Source organism: Myotis daubentonii, chromosome 14 (genome assembly GCF_963259705.1).
Source record: "Myotis daubentonii chromosome 14, mMyoDau2.1, whole genome shotgun sequence".
Lineage (NCBI taxonomy): Eukaryota > Metazoa > Chordata > Mammalia > Chiroptera > Vespertilionidae > Myotis > Myotis daubentonii.
In genome coordinates this window covers 21,495,225-21,519,039 of record NC_081853.1, presented here as the reverse complement: position 1 = coordinate 21,519,039, position 23,815 = coordinate 21,495,225, and the positions used below count along the sequence as shown (strand labels likewise).

The 23,815-nt window shown below is 41.5% G+C and overlaps 1 protein-coding gene across 1 annotated transcript in view; it reads right to left on the bottom strand.

The window, feature by feature from the left end:
* Positions 1-23,815, bottom strand: part of GRM7 (glutamate metabotropic receptor 7) — a 754,621-nt gene that overhangs the window by 41,687 nt on the left and 689,119 nt on the right. The window contains exon 9 of the mRNA XM_059662903.1: positions 13,295-13,541. Coding sequence (XP_059518886.1) covers positions 13,295-13,541 — 247 coding nt within the window. The remainder of the gene's footprint in view (positions 1-13,294; positions 13,542-23,815) is intronic.

Here is a 23,815-nt window from a genome sequence, read left to right as displayed (position 1 = left end):
AGTCTCAGTCTGGACTTTGGCACACCCAGGGAAATGCAAATGCAAATGAAATTTGCAAACATGACAAGAATGAGGGAAAGAGGAATTAAGTTCCAAGAACAAAAACCTAGCATTTTTCATGCTAATCCTAGGTGGCCAGCTTAATGAAATTTTTTAGCTAACACAGATGATAATGAGCCTGTGGCCAGTGTCTTTCTACAGCCTTGCTGTGATGAAGGAAGAGAGAGAAGAAACGGGCTATGAAGCTGTGGTAGGGATTAGCGTTCCACATTCGTGGGAGAGGAAAATGTCCAGTTTTAATGCTACCAAGTCCTCTTTTGGATTTGTCCTTTGCTTAGGTTTCCATGCCAAACCCCATCACCGTATGCAGAGGTGGTGTCTGCTTAGAGCCATCGGGAGGTGACGCTTTGTGATTTTAACTGCGAACAGGCTGTGCTCAGCCCTGGATGACCTGTAGGTCTTGATTATGTTATTCAGTGGATTTCAATGACTTCTCAAGAGTTCAGCATTTCCAGCTCTAGAAGGCCATGTTCTCAGAGGCAGGAACTATACTCTTTAATTTTCAAATGATCAAAAGAATCCAAGAGTAGGTGAAATAGCATCAAGTAGTCTCATCATTTGCAGTATCATTAAGAGGAAAAAAAAATGGAAAAAGAGGCCACGTCTCTCATTCCAAATGGCCCTGAAATCAGATTGTGATTTTCAACCTGAAGCCCCGGAGGGCCTCGCTCATCTTCAGGAACCAACTGAAGAGAACAACAAACAAATGCTGATTAGATGGATGATGCAGACGGAGACGTTTTGTTAAGTTCCGCTCAGAAAGACCTATTGGAAAGGATTCTGGCCAGAGGACCCGATTGCAGGCATCCACTGGGCCCCGCATGGTGTGTGCCTGGCCTCTTGCTTCACAGCTCTGAGCCAGGTGCCTCCTATGCGGAGTGGGGGCAATGAGATTTGTCTCCATGGATGGCTGAGCACTTCGTAAGGCTGTAGCAATAGGGATGATTCGGTGCAATTATCATCATGGTAATTGATATTGTTGTTGTTATTATTAAATTTCTGTAAAGAACTATGCCAGGTCCTTTGAAGACGGAGATGAATGAGCCTGGCCCTCCACGGAGTTCTCCTTTTGAAGTAAGCTTGAAAAATACCAAACTTCAAAGTATCAACGAAGATCTCTGAGAGGTTTTGTTAATTGATGTTGTTGCAGTATCCTGGTCTCCAAAGGAAACCTAATGTGTTTTCCCAAGCAAAGATTAAGGGACGCTATTGCACTCGGTCATTTTTCTATCACTCAAGACATGTCCCAGAGCTGTTATTTGTACTTAAAATGCTCTTCGGCGTGCCAGCCGGCCTGAAGTTACCTGTCGAAGTTAATCACATGGAGTGGTTCATATATCAGGGGCTATGAGCCTAGCTGTCCCATAGCAGCCTGGCTGAGTGACGGATGGCCTGGCCTGTCAATTCCACCAAGACAAAAGCTATTAATGAGCCATCACAGGACCACAGTGAGCCATCTCAAGAACAGGGCTGGTTGTGCCGCCAGAGGAAAGGATGCCTGACTTCCTGGGCAATCTAGATGTCACCCCTCTTCGACTCTGATGGCTTATGGTAGACAAAAATGCACCCACCCATAAAAGAGGAGAAAGGAAAGCCAATTAAAACAGAGACAAGCAGGGACTAACGGTGCTACACACAGCCCTTTGTAAAGGAGGGCTTTCCTTTATGTGCTCCCACGCCACCTCTGTGGTATCCCAGCAAGGAAATTTGCTCCCACCTTATCCAAGAGGAAACTGAAGATCAGGAAGAATGGGACTCGGAGCTCCATGAGGTGAGTAAGCTATGCTACCCCAAGTATCAGAGTCAGGGTTAGGACCCTGATCCAGTTTTCCTTATTCGTGGCCAGAGGGAAAAACAGAACAAAAACCAAAACAAAAAAACAGGACACACAAGGTCATAACTGATACTTGGACCAACACTTACAGCAAGGGGATTGCTGATTCCTGTCATGTTCTTCTAAGTGCTTGGGTCGGCTCAGCAAGATCAGGCTTTGGAGGCGTGTCCTCAGGCCTCTTGACGCAAGCTGGGGTCCTCTGAGGTTACCCTGAAAGAGGGCAGAGACATAGAGGTAATTCAAACCTAATTTTAAACTTGAAAAGAAAAAAAATGAGAATATTCATGTGGATCATTAAGAGAAATAATGATTACCTTTGATTCCTAGAGAAAGTTATTTTAAAATGCATCCAAGTTCCATTGCACAGCCAAAAATAAAAAATAAATTAAAAAAAAAAACAAGAAAGAAAGGAAAACAAATCCTCGAAGCTGAGCCATGTCCTTGGGAGGCAGAAACAAGTCACCATCACTTGAGTCCAGAGAAGATGCTCATTCACAGTAATTGGGAGGAGGAAGATTGTAGAGATGAACTGACCTTGGTTTAGGACACACACTGTTTCTTTACAAATGCAAATGGTGCCTGGGGCCTACAAGATAAAATCTGTCTTTAATGCCAGTCTCTAAGAAGATGCATTAATAATAATAATAATAATAAAGAAAAACACCTATTGATTATGTTTTTACCAAAGTAGACACTAGTAGACGCTATAGCTATTTAAACCAAGTACTTAGGATCCAATTCTACTGGTAACTTTGAAGTCCAGGTGCCCTTTGAAAGAAAAATGGTGTAGATATCCGTGGTCCATAACAGGAAAGAAATAGAAATAACACTTGATTGGTTTTATACGTGGGGCTCACTCATCAAAGGTACATCAATTCCACACCTGCAGATGCAGTCCTGCCTGGCTGGTTGAAAGTCGCACATAAAGGCAACAGCACAGGGATGACACTTGTGACATCAGGGCTACATGCTGCCTTCTCAGGGCAGCGTGTGTGACCATCGAGGTCTGATCTGGGAGAACACAATTCTACTTGCTGAAGCTGTAGACTTAGCATTTTCTCCTTCTTAATAAATGCCCACTCTTAGATATTTACTGGGTATGTACCGCGTCCAAGGTAAGGCTAGGAGCCTGTGGTATGTTAGGTTTCGTACTCCGTTCCGAGCTCATTTTCTAAGATTTGCCAGGCCCCGTGCTAAAGATGATGAGGTCCCACTATGCCCAGGCTGCTTCCCCTGTGAGATGCCTTGAACTATCTGCCTGAACACCTACTGCCTCAGCCTCACAGACTGCTTTGTAGGCCTGGGGCACCATATTCTTTTGTTCTCCAGGTTCTTTCTGCAAATGTGTGTCCTGCGTTGAGTGCCCTTTCTTTGTGGCTGCCTGGAGTCCTTCTTCTTTTAAGACCAGCTCCAACCACACCTCCTGGTGATGCTCTGCTCACATAGCTCAGCCTCACTCGCGTAGACCTCTCCTAAGGGCCCCCGTCATTCTGAATTATAACTGCTTACCTTAAAGTCTTCCATCAGATCGGGGCTACCTGAGGGTACTGTCCGCTTCTGTCCCCAGTTCCTAGTCAGTTCAGGGATGACCCAGAGGAACAGTGCTCAACAAATGTTTCTTTGACCCAATTTAATATTATTCTTATAGTTAATCCTGGCCAGGTGGCGCTGTGACATGCTCCCATGTAAAACTTGACACAAAGAGTTTGAACAGGAAGGAGTTGTTCCTTAAGCATTATTAGTTTTGCTAAAAATTGTCCTTACCTTTCGCTACCCTGAGGAAATAAATGGCACTAAAAATGAGACTGCACTTACTATAACCTAATCTATGGGCCACTTTTTTAAAAGTAATTTGGTTATTGACATCATATATTTCCCAGTGAGAATGAGTAGCAATAATGTTGTTGTATTTTTTTTCAAGTTCATCTTGCCTTTTATGTTTACGTTCATTTTCTTTTCCATCCAGTTATTCATCATAATGGTTTATAGTAAATAAAACTCTCCCATCCAAAAAAACCAACCAAAGAAACAGAACAACTTGACACAGTTTTTGTGCCTTTGGGATATTGTGTGTGTGTGTGTGTGTGTGTGTGTGTTTCTTTTATGTTACAAACTAGTAGGAATCCTGGCCACATGCACTTTCATCCTATTCTTTAAGTTCAGCTGAAGTGGAAGAACAGAGATGGCAAATATTAATTGGTTTTTGAGGCTGCTGAGATTGTAAACCCAATGAGAGAAATGATGGCATTTCACAAAGCTCTTAGGCAGAAAGATATGCCGAAAAGATTTATAGCTGCATTTATTTCTAAGGTGATTTCATGTCAAAGGTCAGGTGACATATATTCTTTTTGCTTCACTTACAGAGTTTCAGAATGGATTTTAAATTGAGGGAGTCTCCAGTTAACTCAGAAACATCACAGTGAATGTTAAGGAGGAGAGAGTCTCGACATAATAGAAAAGTTGGATGTCCAGTTCCCAAACTGTAGAAATGTGAAATGACCCCCTTATAGTAATTATAGAAAATAAGAGAGTATTAATGTTTTATAATCCATTTAATAAATGAATGAAATGCCACCACTAGTATAACCAGTGTACTTGCATGGAAGAACATACCTTGTAAAAAAATACTCAGGGCTAATAAATGTCCATATTTGCTGAATTAAACAAAGTTTTAAAAATCAGAACACCATCCTCTGGTTTGAAAATTTACCTCCTAACAAAACAGTTTCCTGACCTGGTGATGAAGCCAGATTAATTGGGCTTTTTTTTCTTTAATTGCATTTTTAAATAAATGCCACTAGATTGATAACACTTTGCAGAGTTTTCAAATGTAGAAAAACATTCAGACAAAAGATGCAGGCAGTGCTGCTCCCACTGCTGCCAGGCCCAGAGTGCGTGTCGAAGGCGGGTGCAGTGTATGGGGTGCGTTTTCCAGCTGCGTGGGGTTCTGCTCCGTCTCAGTCTGAACCTGCTTCTTGCCAACACCAACAAGCAGGCGTGCGTTTGCTCTTTAGAGGGCGCCTTTGCTGGCGCGTTGGGGCCGAAACAGAAGTCTTACTAACACAGTCTTATGGAAAGTTCACTTTGAACCTCTAGGTTTTTCTTGCCTGTGTTGTCTCCCTGAAAACAACCGCCTAGAAACGGATTTGAACACATAGCCTGAAGCTTCTTTCATGGTGCGCCGAGATTTCCGGTCTGACTGTAACCCATACAAGGTGATACCCTCCCTTCTTGGAACAAACTTAAAACTTAGATTAGCTTCCACTCCCCATCGTTTTTAAGTAGCTATGTTCATGTTTATCATTAATTTGTAAAGCCACCTCTAAATGGGCAGGAAAGGGAACACCTATTCAGTATCCTTGAAACAAGACAATTCTAGCGAAAAAGTTTACTTCTAAATAGCAATCCTAAAAATACATATTTTTTACTGAAAGATTGACTGGGGACCGCTTTCATCTTGCACCCTTTCAACCAAAAGGCATCAACTTAGAATGGAGCTAGCGAGAATTTTTAATGGATTGAGATTAAATCTACCATTTTTACCCAGGGAAAATTCCTTCTCATTTATTCCGAGGCAGTCTCCTGGAAAAGGACTATTTAAGTGATGAGCTGCAGGGTTTTGACAAGCATTTGTACTGCAAAAACTTGAAATCTCACTGGAATACAGTTATACAGTCACTGGGAGAAGAGAATGCCCTATTTAAAAACTAGGACAGATCGTGTTGATATGGAGAAAGGAAAGAACCCGGTGAACAATACGTCTGAAATTAAAGACTGAGTCGCTCGCATCCATCTAAAATCAACAGAAAATGTAATTACTCTTTGGAAGTACTCTTGTCTTAGAGTGCTAAATGGATTCAAAAGAGCAAGATATTGTTTGTACTTAGTATACCATTACAGGAACAAAGATGGAAGAAACATAGCAATGATCTGATAAAAGTTCCACATCAGCCACGTAGAAAAGAGAGACTAGCCACATCCTGAACCAATATTTCCCTTTCCCATGGTATGACATATCTCTCTCTCTCTCTCTCTCTCTCTCTCTCTCTCTCTCTCTCTCTCTCTCTCTCAGGATCCCTCTAGAGATAGGTCTCTCTATTTTATAAGCATAATAGGAGGTTTAGAGGAAATCAAAAGAAACCCTTTAATTCAAAGCCACCACATGCTTTTAATAACTTTACTCCATGTCTTCTACTGTTTATTTTCCCTCCGTTTGGAATACCCTCCTCCAGCTGGACTTGGAAGTGTTGTTTTCCACTATGTTACAATATCACTTAGGATGAAGGAGGGAGGTAATAATACGACCACTAATATTCTTCCATAGTGATATGTAACCATCAATGGTGAATCAGTTAGTATTCTTATGGCAGTTGGTTCCATGTCCAATTCACACATTACACTATTTGCTGTGTTTTTAAAGCTATTAGTTTGAATACCCTTGATATTTATTGGTGATTCTTGGGTCTGGCTAACGTTGAAATGCATTTTTAGAGTCTTGTGCTCTTTTATTGGACCTCTCCCAGCTCTGTGAAATGACTGAAGTTGGTTCAGTGTTTCTCCAAGGCAGAACTAGGAGCCACAAATCATCTTCAACACATTATCCAGCTCAGCCAGCAAACCCCTTTTCATTTTTTTTTTTTTTTTTTGCTGCAAAGAACAAACCAAGACCATTTCGGATTTAAGGTGGTAGGGACATTCATTTTTTTTTTGAATGAATACATGTCTAGGAAGATGTATTCTTTGAATCTATTTAATAAAAATAAACCAGAACAAACAGTTTTACTAGGCTTGTAAAATATCACCCCTCTCTCCCTGTAAGTTTTCAAAATTGCCTTCTAAAACTAGACTGTGAAAAAATACATTTTAAAAATAATCTCCCACCATTGGTAGTTGTAAAGTAGAGTATGTATCAGAATGACCAGTGCTAATTCTGCCATAGTTGGCTCCCTTTTCAGGAGAGACCAATGCATACATGCTCATACAGATGTTCTCCAGAAAACACACCAGCATGTGGCTTATTGCAGCTCCTTCTACCAAACTTAGTTAACAGATCATCCTTGAAAACACGTCTCTTCACATACATAGATGTACAGGCAATCATGCACAATTTTCATGGAAACATTTCTAATTCTCAGTAAAGACAAGAACACACAAATAAATAAAAATTGGATTTGTCTTACCTTTTGGAAAGCAGGCAAAAGCTATACTGTTGGTGGGATAGTGTACCAAGTAACAGACTTTTGTACACTCTTTCTTACTGGTGGTGTACAGTCTACAGGAAAAGTAAATATATAGGTATGTATAAAATAAATGCTCAAACAATACTCCTTCTCATTCTTTTGTTTTTTTCTTTTGAGGAAGAGGCTGCAATAGAGACCATAGACATCATGGCCACTCTTTCAGTGGGGTCAGTAGCCTTTGGTAGACCAGTTCACCACAATTCAGGTACCTCTGAACATGGGAGTACTGGTGCCTCTTGGTTTAAGGCAGTTTGGCTTGACTTGCTTGAGGTGGAGCAGTTGAGAGAACCAGCCCCCCCAAAATTTATCTGTCTGGTCAGAGTTGTTTTCTTCCTGTCGCCATCCCTTTCATCCCCAGCCTATTCCAGGCACGCTGACCAGCCTGCGTGGCTAGTCCAGGGGATGAAGCCAAGAACACAGTGTTGAGAATGCTAGGGCTCTAACGAATGAGGAAGCAGCACATAAACAAAACAAAACCTTAACAAATTTACACAGCACAGGCACGTGTTCCAGAATTTTCTAGACATGGTTAGTTGTGTAGGCTTAGCTGTGCATATCCATTTTACAGCAGGTATTTTCTGTGTACATTTTTAAATCAAATATCTCCTTGTATTGACAGTTCAACTATTTTATGTAATAATTACCTTCTTTGAGAATAGCACAAATTACTTATATATATTCTGACCATACATACAAAAGTGGCAGTAAAGAAAAATAACACCAGAATACAAAGTGAGCCCTAGCTGGTTTGGCTCAGTGGATAGAGCGTCTGCCTGTGGACGGAAGGGTCTGGGTTTGATTCCAGTCAAGAACACATGCCAGGGTTGTGGGCTTGATCCCCAGTGGGGGGCCTGCAGGAGGCAGCCAATCAATGATTCTCTCTCATCACTGATGTATTCTATCTCTCTCCCTCTCCAAAATCAATAAAAAAATATATTTTTTAAAAAGAATACAGTTATATGCAATATATCTTCCTATAAATTTTCTATTTTAGGTGAAAATTATTCTTCTAAAATGTGCTTCAAAAATAAAACTAAATGTGCTTCACCATACAATATGCTCATTGGTTTAAACTCGTCTTGTACATGGTGTATATTCAAACCTGTATCTCAGTGTCAAGTACTTAGTCAAGTACTCGGTGTCAAGTACTCAGTGTCAAGTACCCCCACATCCAGGAAGGGAGTGTCCACCTGCCTGACATCTCAAGTTACCACTGAGCCCCCAGAGTAAGCTAACTCTGAACAGCCCAGGAGCTTCTCTGCCCGGCCTGGGGGTAATAGCCTAGAAAAGATGCTAGGTTGGCACAAAAGTAGCTTAGGGCTCCTTCTCACCACCTTTACTAGGGAGTATCTGACCAGAGGGTAAGTCACATCTGGTTCTGACCCAGCCAGGTGAGGAGGCAGCAGGTCTTACCCACTCATCTCAATGAACTCACGCTGCCTCAGTCACTATGACCATCCAACTAGCCACGGGTCCTGGTGGCCAGCGAGAAGCCAAGTCCCAAGCACAATCAATTTGCCATGAACATACATCTGCCAGGTCAGCAATAAAAAGGTGCCCGGCCACATGGCAAATTCAGAATGCAGAAGCCAGCACCAGAGCTTGAGGTGCCCTGATTCTTGGTCAGGGATGGGGAGAAGGCATCATGGCAGCCAGGTCTAAAGCTTTGCAAATTAGGTCAGGCTCTTCTGATCCTCTAGCAACAGAAATCTTGTTTGCATAAGTAAAAATTCAGGAAGTCGCTGAGCTACACCCCTCTCCCCCCTGCTGCTCTGCAGTCAGTGCGGAAACCAGCCAGCATCCCAATATCTAATGCTCCCAGTGAGCAGATGCTCTTTGTGTATTCCATCCAGAGAGAAGTTTACCTCTCAAACAGTGGCATGTTAACGGAAGAAGTAACCTGAGAGGAAAACGGAACCTCCTGGGGAAGAGTCAGGCTGTGCCAGGGCAGTTTTGATTTCTGCTCCCGGTGAGCCAGCGGATTGGGTTTTATGTGGACAGGTAGCTGCAGTGGCATTGGATGGGCAGAAGCGCACATGCACCAGGGGCGGCGGCAGGGATGGAGCAGAGCTGCTGGAAATGAAAACACTGAGGGTCGAAACACGTTGAGACTGTGTTCAGAACGACAATGAGGAAGGGGAGATTTCTGTTTCATTCTTCACTTTGTTGCGCACTCTGGAAACTGGACTTCTCCGATTCCCTCCCTCAGAGAATCGTGTGCAGAATTCCCCCTTTGGAAAGACACGTTCCTTCTCCAAGTGCCCGGCCTGTGCTTCTGTTTTCTTCTAACCAGACAGCTTAATTTCAGGAAATATTTTCTTTGTCTCTGTTACCAGAGCTCAGAAACTTGAGATTACCAGAGCTGTGTTTGGCATTTAGTGAAATATAGTAATAATGTTCCCTCGCACCAGAATAGTCTAGTTGTCTGTTTCATGAATTGAATTTTTCACTACCGCTCTTTCCCTTCACGTGACCATTTCTGCATTGCTCAGGGCTGGGTGTCCGAGTGTAATTGTTCCCTGTGAAACCACTGTTTCCTTATCAGTGGTTCCTTCTGGATCATTTAAAATAACTATTTGTTTGCACTTTGGTCTCAGGTCAAATGTTTCATTTCTTTAAGTGAACTTTGCTTCAGATCATCATTACTGCGGAAACTTGGGGAGGTATTTCCAATCTGGGCTCAAACTGAGTGTCCTAGAATGAAATCTCAGCCTGTTAAGAGAGAGAATTTCTAGAGCTGTGTTGTCCGATATGGTAGCCATAGCCACAGATGGCTATTTAAATTTAAACTCTTGAAAATGGAGCAAAGTTAAACGTGTCTTTCCTCATTTTGTGGCCACATGTCAAGCGCTGAATAGCCACAGGTGGCTAGGACATTTCCACCACCACACACAGTTCTGTTGGGCAGATTTTATCTGGTTAATGTCTTTAAATTCCTCTTTGACCTTTGAGAGCTGGGCCTTCAGAAACCCCAATGTTTGGAGGTACATGAATTTCCTCCCATGGTTCAGCAAATATCTAGTCAAGTTCTTTAAGATGTTTAGGGAGTGTCTAGACCAGTGGTTCTCAACCTTCCTAATGCCGCGACCCTTTAATACAGTTCCTCATGTTGTGGTGACCCCCAACCATAAAATTATTTTCGTTGCTGCTTCATAACTGTAATTTTGCTACTGTTATGAATCGTCATGTAAATATCTGATACGCAGGATGTATTTTCATTGTTACAAATTGAACATAATGAAAGCATAGTGATTAATCACAAAAACAATATGTAATTATATATGTGTTTTCCGATGGTCTTAGGCGACCCCTGTGAAAGGGTCGTTCAACCCCCAAAGGGGTCGCGACCCACAGGCTGAGAACCGCTGGTCTAGACAGACAAGTCCAAAAGAACTAAATCAATTTTTCAAAATCTTTTGGATTGATTACGAGATAAAGGCTCTATTTGATTTATCTTTGTGTGGGCACCAAAACAATCATAATGACAAGAGTCAATAAAGCCTTTTCAAGGGAGAGGCACCCAATGTATTCCAAATGGAATACTTACTGTGACTGATACAGCTAATAAGATATTTGGGTTTTGAGTTAGTAGGATGTGGCCTCTACCCAGGCAGCCTTCTTTGAGCGCACGTTAATCCTGTCTTTATAGATAACACTTCAAGCAATAATACATTTCACAGCACATTTAACTACAGAGTCTGCCACAATATATCATTATATTCTTTATATGCAAGTATTACCAACTGTGGAAGCCAAAAGCGTAAGTACTGTGCTGGAATTACAACATGCCACTCACCTCCCAAGAAACAGCAGCAAAGAGAAACAAGCATGGATTTGGGAGTCAGACCTGGGTTCAGTCCCCCTGTGCTGCTAATTAGATGTGTGACTTTGGTTATGTTCCTTAATCTGGCTAAGCTTAGGTTTCTTCAGTAAATGAGAATCATAACCCCATTCCACAGTTATTGGGAGGAGAAAGAGAGTCCATAAACGACATTATGCATAATGCCCATTTCAAAGGACAGTTGATGTATTATTATTAGTAGTAGTAATATTAGTAGTGTTGTTAGTATTAGCATTATCATACCCCAAACAGCTTCAATAGGGATAGAACCTAATCATTAAAAGTTAACAACAGTAGTAACGTTGTTTCAAGCTAATTATTTTTAAGTAGCATAGTACTGAATTAATTGTCCAAATTAAAAACTTCTATTTTGGTCATTTTTTTTCAATACATTTAGAGTTTTGACTATATTTTCTGCTTTTTGATTTTAGGCATATCTTGATGTGTGTGTGTGTGTGTGCATGTGTGTGTACAGATATAAATGTAAATCTGTTATTGGGATGTCTCCAGGATAAGGGTCTTGTGAAATGCAAATTGACAAGGGGTTCTAGAATAAAACTCTATAGAGGTATAAATACGCAGCTATATTTATTAATACAAATATACATATAAATAGATGCATAGGTATGTTCATGGAAATATTTCTTTTTGTAAATTAGTTTTATCTACTTCCTGGTGTACAGTTAGCCTTTAACTGCACCAGCATATCTACATAATAACACACGCTGAAATGTACTTTCAGGCAAAGATTTTTGTCTTTCAGGAATGGAAGGAAATTAACACTTATTTGCTCAACTATTTTCCAGATGCATGATATTTCATGACAGTTATGACATAGATATTAAGCTTTAAGAAAGCTCAGTGATTCTCAAAGTCACACAGCCAGTAAGTGAGAGGCTTGAATTTGAACCCAGGTCCATCTCAGCCTGAAGCCTCTTCCTACATCACATTGAATACCACTGCGATCCGCCATCCACTTCTCTCCACTGACCATTTGCTCTGGAAACCCAAGGTCAGAGCCTGTTCATTCTGCCCATTCTGGTTCTCCCTTCTCTCAGGGTGATCTGTCTCCTTCCACTTCCCTTATCCCAGAAACTCTTCTATTGAAAAGTCAAAGGGAGGTCCACCATGTTATTACTGAGACTTTGCTATCTTCTCTATGAATTCTTAAAGTGTTGTACAATATTCACCCAACCAACCACTTAGAAATGGAGATGTGTCAGATCATGGATCTCTCTACAGTATCTGTCAGGATCACACTCCACTGCCTCCTGGCTTTTAAAGATCTCTCTCTCGCTGCAGACATAAAGGATTGCTTCATAGTATTTAAACTAGGAATTCTTTTGGCTTGGCAATAAGGCTTTGGCTACAACAAAATCAGCTCATAACTGAAAAATAGTATGTCGCGAGTGACTGAATTTACAACCTGAATCCCCCTCCATTTTAAAAACAGGAAGTATCATGAACACTTGTTTCTACTTCATTCTATATGAAACTGATCAAAATATTTCTAGAAAACAAATTCTAGAAGTCTCCTTTTTAATTTGAAATTCACTATAACACCAGTATTGTAAAATTAGCAATTGGGAATTCTATGCATTTAACCTCTGGATACTTTTTTTATGCCTACCTTGTTTAGGTTTATTTTCAGGGGTGAACAAAGGCTACCCAGAGGTTACAGATATGTCATGTGGCATATCAAATCTGACATTTAATCCTTGCTCCCACTCATGATATTTAGTTTTCAGTTAATGGAACTCTCCTGTGGTGATGTGGTAGATGTCTTTCCCACATGGGGATGCCATTCCCTTGTGGAGTCTGGGCCTATATACTTGGATGAAAGCTTTCCAATGTTTGTGTGTCTAGAAGGCTTGCTTACTAAAGAATCATAGCTTTCTCCTCATTCATGTTCCAGTGGATAGAAGTTATGATTCTAAAATTCTTAAATAGTCTAATTTCATTCCTACTGCTAGAGATCAATCTGGTGTTAAACATTTTCCTAAACAGGAAGTTGTTCCCCTAACAGGAAAGGTGCAACAAGGGTGTTTGTTGGGAAGGGTTGGGACCAGAGAACAAGAAGCAAGGGGCAGGGGAGGTTTCCCACTTGTGAGCTGTGCCTCCAACATGGTGAGAAAAAGAAAAGGGTGTTGAGAATAAGGCAGGACTCTTAGGAGAAAATGTTAGCATTCCTCAAGGCAACCCAAGTCACTAAGACAAGAATGGTTCCAGTGTTTCTTCCGAGAAAGGCAAGCACACACCACATTCCCGAGAGCTTCCGGATGCAGCACAGGCAGATGCAAGGAAGGAAGAGGTACTTACTGTTTGGATCTACGTTTTCACAGAGTTCTGTCTTTGCCTCACCGTTGGGTCTGTCACTGGGTTTGTGTGACAGCCGTGATGACATGGTGGCTGCTGTGACTACTGCCTTGAAGCTTCGCTTCCGTTTCTGGACATTGAGTTCGGGGTGGAAAATGATGATGTACACTTTCGGCATGTATAGCATCCCCAGCGCCACTGACGCACTTAGGTTCATGGAGATTGTAAGCGTGGTGGTTTGTATGTAGAGCTAGGAGACACAACACACAAGACACTATTACAAATAAAATGACCGCAAAGGGAGTCTTAACACTTAACGTGATGTCAAGAATGACCATGGCTAGGAGAGATAGCATAGCAATCTCCAAGGGTTTCTGATTAAAAAAAAAAAAAAAAAAAAAGCAAGACAGGATGACTCTGAACATTTATTGGAGAGTTTATGCATATTTTTATTTGAATTTTTATTGTTTGAATGTTTGGGAGAATCCATGTGCGTGCTTGCCCTGGAGAAGTCTCCTACATAGAATTTCGGAGTAGATCCAGCATCAGATTTGAAGTACTTTTCATCAAAATGGCAATTGAATATGAAGATGGGCAGATCGTGGAAATCTGTAAAACCTTGCATAAGGGAATTGGTTTTTATCCCCCATATCTACACAACATGATTAACTCTACATGACCTGTTGATACACAGAGACTCTGGGGCAGGGGTCCTCAAACTACGGCCCGCGGGCCACATGCAAATACAAATATTGTATTTGCTCCCGTTTTGATTTTTAACTTCAAAATAAGATATGTGCAGTGTGCATAGGAATTTGTTCATAGTTTTTTTTTAAACTATAGTCTGGCCCTCCAATGGTCTGAGGGAACAGTGAACTGGCCCCCTGTTTAAAATGTTTGAGGACCCCTGCTCTGGGGCCTTGTTTAAAAAGTCCTTAGGTCAATATATATCAATACATGCACTTTGGGCACATATAGTTTTTCAAAGGGGCTCACCTTCACCATGCCTACAAAGTAGTGACTGAGTTTCCCTAGAGAGCAAGCCCTTCTTGCTTCATTCTGATTTTAAAAATACCGAAGGCAGGGGACCAAGATCTAGTTATGCTGTCTGGTCCAGTGTCTTTACACTGACCAATTGCTAATAGGTTGCAAGATCTCCTTCTGACATCGTTATTTGTGGTTTGGATAGTGGCCAGAGCTGCCCTTGTCTCCTTCTGCTTCCTTGGGAATTCAGTCGGGCAACCACCCACTCGCTGTTTGATGTGTTCAATTCTTGTCTGGCCTCCATTCAAAAAGATGAAGGTGGAAGGGTGTAGGAAACTGTCAGATCAGCGAGGGAAACACTATAGATGACTTGGTCCAGTTGTGTTTATAAAGTGCCCTGTCATGATTTAGAAGTGCCCCCACAATACATTTAGGAATATTTGTATCTTACAAGACTTGTCAAAGCTAGATGAAATGTGAGGTGATGGATGTGTTAATTAGCTGGATTGTGGTAATTATTTTTCAATGGAGCTTAAGTCATCATGTCGCATACCTTAAATATCATGTTCTATAACCTAAATATATACATATTTAATTTGTCAATCATACCTCAATAGGCTAGATAAAAATAAACACCTTTAATTTGTCAATCATACCGCAATAGGCTAGATATATATAAAAAGATAGGTAGGCAGATAAATCAATTAAAATCTTGTTTAAATAAAAGTGACTAGCTACCATAGTCTTCCATGTTAGTGGGAAGCCTAGTTCCTTGAGAACATATTGGTCATGATTTCCCACAACTTTGCCTTTGCATCGATCTGAGGATGAAATCCCCATCTTTAAAAAAAAAAATATTTTTATTGATTTCAGAGAAGAAAGGAGAGGAAGAGAGAGATAGAAACATGGGAATCATGGATCAATTGCCTCCTGCACGCCCCCTACTGGGGATGGAGCCTGCAACCCAAGCATGTGCCCTTGACAGGAATTGAACCCGGGACCCTTCATGCCCTAGGCCAACACTCTATCTATTGAACCACACCAGCCAGGGCAAATCCCCATCTTTAATGGATTCTACAAGGCCACGAGTCATCTGCCCCCTGTCTACTTTACTGACCAATTTTCACCACTATCCCCACCTCCCTCTCCAGGGCACTATCTGAAGGGGCACTCCTTCAGGTCTTGAAGATGCTATGCTCAATCAACCACAGACCCTGCATGCGTGCACAAATGCAGTTTTACTTTGTTCTTGTTTTCGTCTGTTAGAAACTTTCCTCCTCTGCTGCTTAGAGCATCCATCCAGGCTGCCTCCAGGTAGGCCAGCTCCTTAACTCCCATGCCCTCAATAATCTTTTCTTTACATCACTGGTTCCCATTTGTAATTAATACTCCCACTACCCTGATCACTTGACCATCTGTCTCCCCAACTAGGCCAATAGCTCTAGGCCTGTGTCCATGGTGCAATTTGTATCTGCAGTGATGGCAAACAGTAGGCACTTAATAAATACATGATGAATGAGCTCATGTGTTTGTATGATAGACACCTTTTCCTACCTATGACTGAGTGGTCAAACAGCCTTTCTCTAAATATACTGCAGAATTTCCATGTCACCTACTGGCTGCCTGGACCTTTCTGATCTTAAGATAGAACCTAGCAGATAGTAAGTACAGCCAGTCCTCAATGGGTTGTCAATGGGTTCTGCGACTAAGCAAAATGAAATAAAAGGAAACCAATTTTACCATAGTCTAATTGATATACACTTGAGTTAAGTTCCTATGGCATCTCATCAATGTTATAACAAAACAACATTGAGTGAAATGGTATTATTTGAGGGCCTGCTGTACTATGAAAGTACTGTAAAATAAGTAGAAAGATTAGAAGGCTTCAGTCTACAGGGATCTCAGAGGTATTGATCCACAGGGATCCACCCCCATTAAGCTCCAGGAGGGAAACCAAGTCACTGTTTCTTTGCTATTAATTGGGAGGCTCACTGTTAAGCTCTGAGTGTTCAGCCCAGCGTCAACTTTAGTACATGCCTTTAGCAAGTTGCAACGCATTTATTTTTAGTCTCAGCTGATCTGATGCTTACTGCAAAATGCTTAACTCTATTTCATCTTGGGTACTTCACATCCTTTTATTTAATCTTCCTTACTATTTCTTTAGAGATGTGAAGGCATTGGTGTCCATAGAGGAAAGTATTCCCCACCGTGGTCAGTCCCCAGTGGCCTAGGCTTGTGGGAGGGATGCCAGGTGCCTTGTAATTTCTGTGTGTTTTGCTAATTAAACCTTAATTTTATCAACCCAAATGTTCCAGATCTAGCTTCTACTGCTTGGTTGAATGTGGCTTTCCTAATGTTCATCATGCATAATCCAGTTTATGCAACTAGTGAGCATTGAGGCAAGGGATTTGGAGTCCAGACAGCCAAGAGCCTTGCATAACATTCTTGAACAGTAGTTTTCCTAACATCTGATGCATGGAATGCATGCAAATATTTTCTTTGTCTCTCAATTTCCTTATTTATAAAATGAAGATAATAATAGTTCCTACTTTATGGGGGTTTTGAAGATACAATTAATATATGAAGAGTGGTTAGCAGAATGCCTCGGAAATAAGTACCCATGAAATGTCAGCTGCTAATATTTACTTCCTGGCTGGTATTTATTTATTAGATTACTAGTATCCCTGCGCAGGAATCCATGCACTAGTAGCTCGCTGCTGCTTGCCTCAGCTGGCCACCCTGCCCACTGCCACTGGTAGCTCTATGCCACTCATAGCTCGCCACCCTGCCCTCCTGTAGCTCTCCTCCCACTGTCCTGCCCTCCTGTAGCTCCCCGCTCGCTGCCCTGCCCTCCTGTAGCACTCCGCTGGTTGTAGATCAGTCGTGACATTACGGTGTCCTGGCTAATTTACATATTCCTCTATTATTATATTAGATGGGGGTGTAGGTCTCAAGATAAGGCTTCTTCTGTACCTACTTTTATATATTTTAAACTTTTTACATATGTCTTACTGATTAACTAGGTTGAAATGTCTAAAACACCACACCTATTCACACCTTGCCTGACTAAAATGTAGCCGCACATAGACTGTTAGAGTACATAGACAGGTGTGTACTTAATTCAGTGCCAGGCAGAGCCCACTTCAATCGGCTCCATGCATTTTCTCATCTTGGCCTAAAAGTTCATGGTCAGATATAATGTGAATTCATATGAGATCCCAGTGTTGCTTTGTAAGTAGGTATAGTTGAGTTTTCCTTGTCTAATTCTCAATTTTGAAGATACTAAAGAATTTGAACACTTGTTAGATAGTGCTCATGAACACATGTTGAAATTTGCCAATTCTTCTGGGTAAGTTTCACAATCAGTTTATACTTGAATATTATTTTGAGAGATGTCAAGTCATGCTGGTAACAGTTGTAACAATGTCAAGTTTTAAACTTTGCAAAATAGAGTATTCTCACTATTGTCCAAAGAATAAAATTTACAAGGCCTATAGATAAATATAAAACTAGAACTATTAGGAAAAAACCCAGTTTTAGATTTTTAGGTTCATCAAAATAGTCGCATAATTTCTAATGACGTCCTTAATAAAAATTATGTACTATAAGAAATTAACCAACAATATATTTATATTAATGAATTAACACCGTTAAATATATAAAATTAGCAAGATTCTGGGACTATTTGGTGGGGTCAAATCATTAATATAAGAGTTAACTAACTCATGCCCACCTGCTGTCCATTCCCTCTTAGTTGTATTTTCAGACAGGCTATGTGAGACATACCATCCTTTTCCACTATTTATGCATTCATCCACTTATCCATTCAGCATTTTTATTGAGATACTGCTAAGTGACTGCATTGGCCCAGGCTTCAGGCACGGCATTGTGAAGATGGTAGGCATGATTTGCTTTGAAAATGCAAAGTCATCCTGACGAGAATGATGTATTAGGGAACAATCTGGGTATAACGCAAAGTTCATGTTTGCAAATATGTGATTTCTTCCCCAAGGAACACAGTCAACTGCACCCAGCCGAACCCAGCTGTGTGGGAATATATGAACTGCACACACACACCCATGCCTCAAGCATCTGCCAGCTCCCCCCTTCGGCAATTTCACCATGAATCACAAACAGCAATATGTTTGGCACCTGCTTCCATGAGCAAACATCAGGCTTTTTTTTTTAAGGTAAAATGCCACATTCATTGTGATATTTATATATTTCTTAGTCATCTAACATATATAAAACCAGGCCACCATTTTTATTAGATTCCTATCCTTTTTAAAAATGTCACTGATGATGTTTTTGAGTATGTGTCCCTAACCCAATTTTTTCCCGTAATTTCTATGTTTATTGCACAATATTGCATAGCACGATGATTTTTAAAAACACATTATGTCACCTTATAGCAGAACTGACTGAATGATGAACACAATGTCTGCCACAAAGTATGTGCTTATTAAATTCTGGTTGAGCAAAAACATCTACACTTGAAGCAAGTATCAAGTATGATAAATATCCTTGGCATTCAACACTGTTTCAAGAAAAGCTCTCAGTCTTTTGTTGTTGTTAACTACTATTAGTGTGCCTCTGGCCCTCATTTCTAGGGTGGAGATAACAGTACCTGTAAGGTTGTTGTTAGCATCAAACAGGCTCACAGTTGTAAAATATATACAAAGGTACCCAGCATGTAGCAACCACTCAATCAGGGGTGTTAGTATCACTGGCTTATTTATTGGATAAAACATAAAATCACCTTTTTTTTAAGTACAATCTTAATACATTTAAAAAGGATGATCTTCCTTATGGATTCCACTGAATGAAAGCCTGTTTTAGGGAACAAAATCTCATTAAGTTGGCTTCTATTTTGTTTGAAAGTATACTCAGCCATTATTTTATCTGTCATTGACTATCTCCTAAGAAGTAACTAAATATGTGTTCCCAAGTGACAGCTGAGAATTGGGACAAGAAGGCTTTATGCAGTCTTCAGGTGGGATGGGAGAAGTTTCATAATTCTCGTGACATCCCACAGTTTGTGAAATAAAAATAAAAAATTGTCTGATGCAGTCAAAAGAGGAAGGGTGCATTATTACTTGACAAGTGTTTGGAACAGTCACGTGACTACATTGAAAGAAAAGTTCCTGGCAGTTAGGCCACCGCTTTCTATCCTTAGCGCCAATACCTGTTGCTTCCTAATTAGAGTAACCATATTTCAGAAAAATAAATGCTGACACATGGCTGGGAACGTGACAGAATGTTCCAAATTGGGACTTTCTCAGTTATCCAGGGGTCAACATACTAAGACTTTGCCTTAGTTATGAAAGGATACATGATGATAAAGGGATTAGCATGATGATGGGGGGGGGGGGGATACTGGTTGTTGCTGTTTTTTTTCCAGGAGAGGGAGACTTGCATCTTCTAGAACAGCGGTTCTCAACTTGTGGGTCGCGACCCCTTTGGGGGTCGAATGACCCTTTCACAGGGGTCGCCTAAGACCTTCGGAAAACACATATATAATTACATATTGTTTTTGTGATTACTCACTATGCTTTAATTATGTTCGATTTGTAACAATGAAATTGGGGGTCACCACAACATGAGGAACTGTATTAAAGGGTCGCGGCATTAGGAAGTTTGAGAACCACTGTTCTAGAAGGATAGTGTAACGAAAAGAACAAGATCTTTGTTTTCAGAACTGATTTCAAATGTTGGCCTTGGATAGTGGGTGGGTGACTTTGGGAAGCCACTTCAGGTGACAGACCGAAAATCCAAACCCTAGCAATTTGTTACAAGAGCGTCTGATATAAAACCCCACCTCATTTCACCACTACCACTGAGACCTTCTGTTCTGAAAATTAAAGGAAATAGTGTGTGAAAAGTAGTTGGCTCAGTGCCTAGTACCTGTGGGTGCTCAGGAAATACAAGGGTCTTTACTAGAGTAGAAGGTCCCAGCGTCTGCTTAGCCCTTCTATCTGTGAGTGAGCGATGTATAAATAAATATATAGATGACATACATAAAGAGATACATCAAATACGCTGGGACACACTCTTGGACAGATGCCTGGTATAACATTGTAGATAATGGAGGAAACTAGATGCTCCTTGCACAAGACCTAGTTATACTGTGTTTTTTCTCATTTAGTCTCTCCAGGCAGACATGATATTAAGTCTGCTGACAATTACATTATTTACTTGGATGGACGTAAGACAAGTGCGCCAGGTGAATGCAAATCAGTTCTGGAACAGGAGACAAGTGATTATGTCATGTTTGAAATCACCTACATCTCAGTTCTTTGCTCTCTGGACCGGAAGCCTGCGGCTGTGTCTATTCCTACATAGCAAAATCAGAGATGCTGTGATTCCAATGGGCCACATCCTTGGGGAGTTGACTGTTCCACTCCTCATGCCAGCCACCCTAATGCACTGCAGGCCATTTTGATAGACAGTTGTAGGCAAATCACTTATTGTTCTGGACACATACAGGCCCCGCCTACACACACTCAGAATTTCTTTCCTCCACCAGCCGTCTGACCCTTCAATTTTGATTTCATGTGTCGCCCCCTCCAACTGCAAGGCAGGAATTTTATCCTATTACATAGCTAATACTGGCACTATTTGCTCTGTTGTGTTGTCTAAAGGGTTATTTACTATTCCTTCTGGTTGGAGAGCCTCAGGGATGTTAGGTCTCTGCCTTTAGTGATTTAACATACAAAGGCAAAGCATTTCCCCCACAGTCAGCCTAGAGACACACAGTTCTGCCAGATCCCATTGGCCACCTTAGAATCCTTGGCCATATTCTTCAAGACTGAACCTAACAGCCTTTTTGTGGGAGGCAATTTCAGATTCTGTCTTATAATGTGAAAATGCTGGCTTGTTCCTCGCTGGGGACTATACCAGGCAATATGCAATGATGTCCTGTATTACTTTGCAAGTGAACCAGTGGGTTAAAAAAAAAAGTCTGAGCTGATTCTGTTTCTAAAGTTGTCATTTGAAATATCCCATTGGTATAAGAGCAAGGCTGTCTAGTTTTGCCAACTTTTAAAGACATCTTTGTCGTTCCAGTAAATATAAAAAGACAATAATCAAATGAAAATATCAATGTCAAATTAATTGCTAAAAGAAAGGCAGTGTTTGCATTTTCTGGGCACATTTATTGTGTTTTCATTTGGACTTTCGTTCATTAAAATTGGACCCACGAGTGTCATTGCGCAGAAGACAATGTCAGACATACAAAAAGAAAGCTGGCATGTTCTTAGCTCAGCTTTCAATGCCATTGGCAATGGCTTTCTGATGAACTTGGACAGGATTTGATCATCATAAGCATCTAGCTTTCTCTGATTGGCGTGGCTATTATTTTTCCTGACTTTCTCTGTTCCTTTGGTCTGTGTCTTTCCCGTCTTGCCGGTGAGCAGTGGCAGCTCCCTCCTGTGCTTTGGGTTCCCCCTTTCCTCTGTTGTCTTTGCTCCCTGCTCTTCTACGAACACTAGTATGTCCCTATGTGCTTGGAGGGAGGCGCCCCCCCCAACCTTTGCCTTGCCTTGCCTTCATAAGGTGCCAAGATACCCATTAGTCACTGTGCTAAGTGGTGCTCCTGGCTGAAGGGCAAACCAGATTAATAGTTGGAAACCAGGCCATCGAATTGCCATCCAGTGATACTAGTAACTGTGCACTGACTCCCCATTAAGACCCCCAGATGTGTAAGGGTTTATGTCCAAAGGAGCAAATAACTGCAGTGAGATTCCCCAGAAAAGTAGAGACAAATGTTCGTCCAGCCTGTGGCCCTACATGGCACAATGAGGGCTCTGAGATGGGGCCGGGAAATAACTCTCCCAGCAAGAGAGAGAAAAAGAGTGACTCAGGTTTTACCTCCATTATAAGATCCATTTTCCTTTCATTTTTGTTTCCAAACTCTAAAAAGACCCATTTCCTCCCCACTCACTCTCAAGGGCCTGCAGTCTGGCTTCCGTTTGACCTCCTCTGAGTCTGCCCTTGAAGCCTTCCTAGACTCTTTGTCAGACCTGAGAGGTATTGCCCAGGTCTCATTTCTCCCTAGAACTCAATGCTGAGGACTAATGTACTGGGGGTTCCAGCTGTCCTGCTGCATTAGGTCAACTGCTCATCACACTTTCGATGAAGATAAAATGCTTAACATGGTCAAGGCACTCTCCAGTGCCCCCCTTCTGCACCTTCTCTGAGTCTTTCAAATGCACAGTATTCTGCCCATCCTCAAGGCTTTCGCACATCCGTTCTCTCTGCCTTAGATGCTGTTCTCCCGCACCTGTGGCTGGCTCTCTCCTACCTGTCAGTCTCCCTTCCTCCAGGAGGGCTTGCTTCTCTGACCTTCAAGTGCCTATGATGTCCTTATTCTCTTGCTTGCTTATAGAACACATTATCTCCCTTCATTACATTCATCACAGTTTGTAATTATTCATTCATTTTAGTGCTTATTTAACAGTGTGCCTTCACGAGACTGTCCCCAGAGGGTATGGACCATACTTTCCACCTACTGGCCATAGCTCCTGGCACACAGGGAGTACTCAGTTCACAGCAGCTGCACAGGGAACGAGTACAATCTAGCAAGGAGACACTGCGAAGCCAGGAGCAGTGGGGGGCGTGGCAGGTGCGCTAGGATTGCTGTCAGTTCCGGACTGGGATGCAGGCCCTGCTGCTGGCTGACAACTGGGGGATCTTGTGCACCTCACTTATCCTTTTGAAGCCTGGATGTTGATAGTTAAGGAAATGCTGTGAGAAATGGCACAGAGCACTGGCCAGGAAGAGATGACCTGTAAGTGGGACATCCTTCTTAAAATCTAAGGCCCTGGTCAGAATACGGTGTGGATAACATTCATGTCTGTGTAGTGCTTTGGCTCTGAACGATAATTATTTCCATTTTTCTAGTACTATTGCCTCGAGCCATTACATTGGCTTCCCTTCATCCTCCAGCCCTGTGACAGGACACGCCTCCAGAGCAGCCATGGTGGAGATCATAAACAGAGGAGACAAAACACAAAGATAAATGACCCCATTCTGGTAAAGACCAGAATATTTTGTAGAAATCAGCACACTGGCCTCTTTCATGTCCCTTGAATGTGCCATGTTCTCTCCTGTCACAGGGCCTTTGCATATGATCTTCCCTTTCCCTGGAACGTTCCTCCACTCCTTCTACCTTTCTGACCAAAACTAGCTAATATCATCCAGTTAATGAGCACTCCAAGCACTCATAATAACTAGTATTTAAACATGTGTGTGTGTGATTTGTATCTATTTCTCTCACCAGGAAGCATGTGCGGTTTTTTTAATGGTATGTTTTATTTTTTTGTAATTGAAAAAAATTGTTTAATCTTTGATACATTTTTTTCTTTATTAATTAAGATATTCCATATGTGTCCTTTCTCCCCCTCCCCCCACACTCATGCCCTCACCCCGCTGGTGTCTGTGTCCATTGGTTAGGCCTATAAGCATGTGTGTTTAGCTCACTGTTGTATCCCCAGAGCCTAGCATTGTGGGTGGAAAATACAAGGGACTTAACTGGTACTT